This window comes from Triticum aestivum, chromosome 6B (assembly GCF_018294505.1).
Source record: "Triticum aestivum cultivar Chinese Spring chromosome 6B, IWGSC CS RefSeq v2.1, whole genome shotgun sequence".
Lineage (NCBI taxonomy): Eukaryota > Viridiplantae > Streptophyta > Magnoliopsida > Poales > Poaceae > Triticum > Triticum aestivum.
The window spans coordinates 321,791,734-321,798,938 of record NC_057810.1 but is presented as its reverse complement, the minus strand read 5'-3'; the positions used below and the strand labels follow the sequence as shown (position 1 = coordinate 321,798,938).

Here is a 7,205-nt window from a genome sequence, read left to right as displayed (position 1 = left end):
GGGATATATATTGATCTTGGGGATTTGACAGTGACGTAACGTTTTGTGTACAAGTTGATCCGTCTTTTTGGTCAGTTTTTTCGTTGATGAAGGACAAAGTCCGCACCAAGAAGATCATTCTGATGAATTCAAGAGAATCAAGATACAATAAATATGCCGATTATAAAAATGCGTACAGATACACAAGTGGTTTCAGATATCTTTGCTTGATTTGGATCTGCACAAAGAAAAAGGATGGTCACATATGGTAGTTACTTCCATGTTACAATGCTCTTCGGTAGGCTGCATAATCACGTTGAAGTTCATCACAACATTCACATTCTTAGTGTTGTTATCATTCATATATCATATATCTCTACAGTGTTTGATCACAATTTAGATAATTGATCTGACATTGCTCATCTTTCAGTATAAAGTCTTTTTTTTCAGATATACATCTCCCATTTTATAGGATGTGTTATGCCATGTTGATCTCTTCTTAGACACGAATCATTTATTTTTTCACTGTGTTTTGGCCAAGTTGGTCTGGAGTTGTGTCAGATCATGGCTCCAGGTTGCCTGGGATCCTTCTTCATTCTTTGAGCTTCGGGCCCTTGCTAATTCTTTGGCGGGTGTTTCAAAGAGGGTCTTTTGGGTTGGGTTGGAGCGATATGTTGGTCCTTGTGGACTACTAGAAACAAGTTTACTATCGAACATATTTTTCCTGCTAAGCCGGCTGACTGCTTATTTAAATTATGCATGTTGTTGCAGCAGTGGAGATTATTGACTAAGCCGGAGGACCAGGATGCTCTTGACCTTCTGATATCTAAAGTGTGGGCCTCGGCGTCTTCCTTATCCAGACAGGAGCATGTTGCATAGTTGCTTTTGTGTCTCCTTTGACTAGTTGCTGGCTATGTCGCTTTCATCTCTCCGGCCTGCATGTCGTGTGTTAGCCTGGATGTCATGTATCTTTCTATCTAAACTTTGGGTGGGTCCTCGTCTCGGACTACGTTGTGTTTGTTGGTCCGGTTGGTTGGTTGTTTTGGAACACTGTTTGGTGGCTTTATTTATAAAGCCAGGCACATGCCTTTTCTCTAAAAGTTCTCTTCTTAATTTTCATGTAGCTATATACTTTTGTCCTAGCTTAGGCCATTCAAGAATTGTAGGACACGATACATACTGTCAGTTTAGCACCGTGCTGAGCATTGCATATTTAGTACTCCCTCCATTCGAAAATACTTGTCATCAAAATTGATAAAAAGGGTTTATCAATTTTGATGACAAGTATTTCCGGACGGAGGGAGTGCGTTCGAGTCTGCTAGGGGCCTTGAGTTACAGTTATTATTGTGCTAGATCTCATTTTCCCCGTTGCATCGCACGAGCCTTTTTGCTAGTAAGATAACAGAGTGCCGCTGATCACCCCTGGTACAGTTGTAATTACTCGGATGTTATTTCAGAACCACAGGACATGCATCCGGAAACTTTGGTTGCTCAAACACGTCAAGCATATACACGTAGTAAGATTGGTGCTATGTTTTTTTTTATTTTTTATTTTTTGAAAAAGGAGGTTAAAACCTCCGGCATCTGCATCAATCTTTGCATACAGCCATCTTTATTAATTATTCTACAAATGTCTGACAAGAACATGTACGATACTTCCCGTATAATCCATGTCCGACACATCAGATCGAACTGCCCGCCAGGTTGATTCAATGTGCAGCATCCCCGCAAAACAAAAGGATTCAATGTGCAGCATCCCACTGGGTGTTGCATCGTACAAGGATTGGACAAGGAAACGTCGTCTGTGCAGCAGACCACTGGAAGTACATTTTTTATCTTTCAAAAAATCAAATACCCAGGATACAACTACATTACTGATTGATCTCCTACAACAATTTCTAGATGGAACGATGGCAAAAGAACAGGGGGGGAGACATACATACTGATCCTACAGCATTTGCACTGAACAGTTTTCCTTACTTCCATGACAAGATTAAGACGGAACAGAAGCAGAACATCTCCTTGGCTCTTCCAACTCTATAACCTGGCATACCAAAGTTCCCGGAGTAAGTACGTACAGTAGAGGGACAGACAGGTATCGCATGCCACTGCTGAAACAATTAGCCCTCAAGCCAGTTGCATAATAGCATCCCTCCAAATTTAACCATTTAAATATATGAGCGAGCAAAAAGGAGAATATTACGTGAACATTTGTGGACGGTTACGGGGCTGAGGACGCTTCACTGGTGAGATTATCATATTTCTCAGAGCTGTCGAAGAATTGTTCATGTTAGCTCCAAAGACGGACCGTGGCAGCTGTCTGGGTCTCATATCCATCGGAGGTGCAGCAGTGTGACCAGGAGAACCCCCAGACAGCTCAAATGGACCAGAGTTCTCACGCCGTTGCCTTGGTTGTGGAGCCCATCCCTCATCTCTGCGCCCTGGGGTTTCAGGAGGATCAATCGATCCTACAACAAGTGAATGAGCTGTTTTTGTGAAGAGGTAGCTTCTAGAAAGCCAAAGTGTTGTATTGAACTTATTCATGGCTGGATGTTTAGCAAAAGTAGCTATTTAATAGCTTCTCGAAAGGCAAAGTATTGGGATGAGTGAGCGGTAGACAACTAAAATCAACTGCGTCATAATGCCATAAATTACCTTGTCTCAGAGGGTCGCCGCTGTCCAATATGTTGGGCATGCCTGACAACAAGTCAGGCTGAGCTCTTGGGAAGTAGTTGTTTGCAGGTTGAATGGCTGAACGTTTTACCGACTCATACTCGTTTCTCAGCCGATTATACATCTCGTCAAGCTTCCTCTTCTGCCTGGAAGGAAAGCACATTTCATACATATTGGATGGAGCGGAACTTTGTTCCTATAAGGAAAATAATGGCACACTAGACTAACCTGGATTTCTCTGCAAATTTTTCTTGTAACTCCTGCTTATCCCTTGTCAAGTTTTCAATCTCTTGTTCCATCAACTGGCATCTTTTGGCCATCTTCTGGTATGCCGCATGCACTTCTTCCAGTTTTTCAGTGAACTTTGCCTGCATAACTTCACACTTTTGCCTACATTGACCAACAATTCTGTTCATCTTGTATTGCATCTCCAGATCCTTTTGTCCGATGTAAAACATGACACTTCTGTATGCACTCTTCATAACTGATTAGTATCATGTTCAAGGAAAAGCTAAATGATTATCATATTAGCAACAAAAGAACAAGCCTTCAACAGTAGTAACATGATCGCTGACATCATTGTCTCACTACAGCAGTTTTTGTTTTCAATTTTAGGTTGTTTGAGTTACTGGAATACTAAAACAGGAGGTTAATCAGGCACTAGATTCCATGGAGGTGAGCTATGTTATTCAACAAAATAACATAAGAACGATTCTAGGTCCAGTGAATAAAATATCAAGGATACGTATATGTGGAGAAACTCCAGTCATTGACATCTGAGATAAAAACAAAGTTATCACAACAGATGAGTTACAGGAAAATCAACTGCATATGTCATTATGAATCGAATTCAGAGGGGTACTTACATTTGTCCATTCATCGCTTGGATTTATGTCAGTAGGCTTCATATGGCTAAGAAATAATAAAAAAAAGGATTAGATGATATCGGCATATTAATACATGACTATTAATTTGATCTCAAGACTAAAACAGAATCCTCTGTAACATGTTAAGAAGTGACATAAGTATATAAGGTTCTCATTAAGAGAAAAGAAAGAATGTGAAATACACACGAAACATGATGTTTTGTAGGCACTCCAGCATCTGTAGATATCCCAAATTGATATGGATAAGAGAAACGTAGCTTACACGAAAGGTGAAACATTAAGCATGAAATAATGAATGCTATATCAAGAGTTCATAACTGACCTTTTGGAAAGTACTTGGTCACAAATTGGACATGCACCATCGTTACTGAGTATTTTCTTTGCATCCTCTGTACCTGCACAATAAGTATCAGTTAAAGTAAAAAAAATGTATTCTGCAATAGCAGCAGTTCTCATGAACTTTACTTATTTACAATTGAAACGATTAAACAGAAAGGGATAGAAGATTGCAGACATACATAAAAGATGGCCACAAGTTGTTGTTATGGCTTGCCCTTCCAACTCCCGCCAGCAAGCGTTGCACTTCATTTTGTATTCTTTGTTCAGAAGAACCCTGCAGGTCGAAACACAGATAAATGACTTGCACTAGATGAACAGATCATAACCATCTAATGTGTCCTGCATTACAGCCCTAAATCCTAAGAGGCTAAGAAGCACAAAATGCATGATTAGTGCAAATAATCACAAAATAAATGCAGAAATAACTGCATACACTGTTTTCATGGAATGTGTAATCATGAGGGCATTTGCATAATAAAATGCCAGATCTTTTAGTTTTGAGTACCGAAATTTAACTATGAATCAGTTTTTGTTGTGCATCACATATTTACCACTGATACCACAATACATAAAATTTCTCAAGAATTGTACTTTTCCCACTGCAAACAATAACTGGAAGCAAGACAATGAAGATGAAAATGAGAAATAAAGTTGGCCTTGAAGTGCAGCACACAATTTCTATTATTTCCATTACAATTACCTCACTTTTGACTACACTGGGTTGGACTGTACATTACAGATCAGAGTGAGATAACGGTATATATTTACAATGAAATAGGAAACCTGAGGAGCCATAGTTCGCCCACTGAATTCCATCAACAAAGCATAAAAGGTCTTAATAGGCCAGAGAGGAATCATCTATAATGTTCTCCGAGTATTCTTCAAGTGATTCCGTATCAAATTTGTATAGTACTCATGATTTCAGATTTAAACTTGTTAATGTTTAAAACCCTTCTGCTGTGCTCGGGAAAGCCCGAGACCTTTTCCACACGTCTTCTGATACTATACCGTCCACTTCTTTTAGCAAGCTCGGGGGACCCTGTATCCCGTGTCACTGACAGGTATGTAACAAAATTCCATCACATAAATTCCTATTGAAACTTTTGGCATATAAGAAAAAGGGTAATCAGCATTTCTTCAAGCATTTTTTTAATTCAAACTTGCCATTCGGTTATGTGCAAAATATATCAAGATATTACAGTAACTAACCTTGCACTTATAATCGCCTAAACGTAGGATCTCACATAACACAAGACATGATCAACATTACAAACATACCAGGTACATACAGAAGTCCTGACGCAGAATTCATCTACTCCCTCCGTCCCAAAATAAGTGACTCAACTTTGTACTAGCTTTAGTACAAAGTTAGTATAAAGTTGAGTCACTTATTTTGGGACGGAGGGAGTATATTGTAACCCGGTTACCTATTCCGCTGATTTGAGCTTAATCAAGTAGATAAGCTATCTCAGAGCACCTAAGTAGCTATAATATGTTTGGACGAGTGCTCAAATAAACTGTGATAACAGTGGTAGTGGCACTAAATACTGGTAATTAGGTAGCTTTATGGGAGACTTCTACAAACTCTCTCTATACTCCATAACAGAGACAAGAGTTCTGATTGATGCATCAAGCAATATGCATTTAGAACTATTTCTGCATTCCATAACATTTCACTCCTAATTAACTATTGCAACTAAATGGCATGATCCAACTTGCTTCAAATATGTAATAGTTCGCTACATGTCAAGTTTTACTCTCATAATCTCAATTCTCAACAGTGAACGTAGTGAATATATTTCAAATAACACAGATCCAAACAAGCCAGCATCATAATTTTGTTAGCGGTAAAGAAAACGCCATAAATTTGTTGCATCCAGAGCACCAAACAATGCAAGAACAAAGCAGACACGATACACGATGACCCTATACTCTTCAGAACCTACCATTTGCAGCTAAAACAGACTGGTTAACGCACTATAAAGCCAGCAGCAGAGCAGCTTTTGTACTCTTAACTCAAACGGCCGCACACACATCACAAATGAACTGTATAAACGCGAATAGTTGCACCTGTACTACTAGCTAACTGTCCGCACTTGCCCATGAGGAGCGCAATCGAAGCCTGAGCGCAATTTGATGCAGTAGCGACTCCAAAACCCGCTGTAAAGTCGGAACCAAATTTCCCCAGGAGATCTCGCGACCAATCGCGTCCAATCCAGCAATCCACAAAGCAAAACTAGTTCCGACCCAGCGCCCAGCGCAGCCTAATAGCAAATCCGAAGCGGTGAGATGGAGCGCTCAGTTACCTCCACACGAGCGTCAGGAAGGTGACCTCGTGAACGACGGTGGTGGTGGTGATGAGAGGTGGGTCTCCGGCGGGGACGAAACCCTCTTCGTCGAGGGCTCCAGAAGCCAGTATTCCGCTCCGCCCAGGAGGCGACGGGGAGCAGGAGGCGGCCGGGAGGAGTTGGGGTGGGCGAATGGGAGTAGCCGTGGCCGTGGCGGCAATGGGGCCGCGAGGGTTTCAAGGTTTCGAACGAGTGGGATTGCTTGCTTCATTCGCGGAGAAGAGGAGGAAACAGCCGTTGCGAATGGGAGTCGCGGCTGGCCGCGACGAGAGGCGTGGTCGTCGACTGTGGAGACGGGGCATTTTTTTTCGAAAATGTTAACGCCCACACGTGTGGGCATTGACTATCTCGACCACACGCATTCATCACCGTCCAGTACTATATGCACGAATCTTGGCACAATTTAGCTGATTTTTTGTGCCACGTAGGACAAGGCGTGTGTGTGGTGTGTGACATAGTTCGTCCACACATCCATTTTACCACACGGAGGGGTCGATGTGTGGGCGTTTAGCAGTTCACCCACACACCAGTTTTCGGTCACGCACAAGGACTGGTGTGTGGGCATTTGCCATCTCGCCCACACGCCCGTCTCCTCTCCCACACCCAGCTGCTAGTTGCCATGTGTTTTTGCAGCACACATGGCAACCGCCCCTAGTATGCTTTATAAGCAGGTGGCAACTCTCTTTTTTTACCTAAGTTGCCATGTGTTTTTGCAGGGTACACGGCAACTGCCTATTATGCACGTAAGTAGATGGCAACTCTCTTTTACCGAGTTGCCATGTGTTTTTGTATGGTACATGGCAACTGCCCCAACGTGCACGTACATGGCAACTGCCCTAACGTGCACGTTAGCAGATGGCAACTCTTTCTTTTTACATGGCAACTGCCCTAGCATGCTTGTGAGCACATGGCAACTCTCTCAACTGCCTAGTGTTAGTATGTGGCAACTCTTAAAATTATGAAATCATGGCAACTACAT

The 7,205-nt window shown here is 41.8% G+C and overlaps 1 protein-coding gene across 5 annotated transcripts; it reads right to left on the bottom strand.

Moving 5' to 3' along the window:
• Positions 1 to 1,720: 1,720 nt before the first annotated feature.
• Positions 1,721 to 6,486, bottom strand: LOC123137073 (E3 ubiquitin-protein ligase CCNB1IP1 homolog). 5 transcript variants are annotated; one of them, XM_044556635.1, is made up of 9 exons: positions 6,185 to 6,484; positions 4,058 to 4,152; positions 3,862 to 3,934; positions 3,519 to 3,564; positions 3,398 to 3,428; positions 2,881 to 3,136; positions 2,635 to 2,798; positions 2,183 to 2,447; positions 1,721 to 2,023 (listed from the first exon to the last, which is right to left on the bottom strand). In XM_044556635.1, the coding sequence occupies exons 2-9, from the start codon at positions 4,125 to 4,127 to the stop codon at positions 2,017 to 2,019; spliced, it is 912 nt and encodes a 303-aa protein (XP_044412570.1). In that variant the 5' UTR covers positions 4,128 to 4,152; positions 6,185 to 6,484; the 3' UTR covers positions 1,721 to 2,016. The 5 variants fall into 5 exon arrangements, with proteins under 5 accessions (XP_044412570.1, XP_044412572.1, XP_044412574.1 ...); XM_044556637.1 differs by having other exon boundaries at positions 2,183 to 2,420; XM_044556639.1 differs by lacking the exon at positions 6,185 to 6,484 and having other exon boundaries at positions 3,519 to 3,756.
• Positions 6,487 to 7,205: the final 719 nt, after the last annotated feature.

Excerpts from the sequence above, each read along its gene's own strand:
- LOC123137073 (XM_044556635.1), bottom strand. The coding sequence starts at position 4,127 with ATGAAGTGCAACGCTTGCTGGCGGGAGTTGGAAGGGCAAGCCATAACA. Across the intron at positions 3,935-4,057 it reads AACTTGTGGCCATCTTTTAT|GTACAGAGGATGCAAAGAAA; the intron begins GTATGTCTGCAA and ends CTTATTGTGCAG. Across the intron at positions 2,448-2,634 it reads CGGCGACCCTCTGAGACAAG|GATCGATTGATCCTCCTGAA; the intron begins GTAATTTATGGC and ends CACTTGTTGTAG.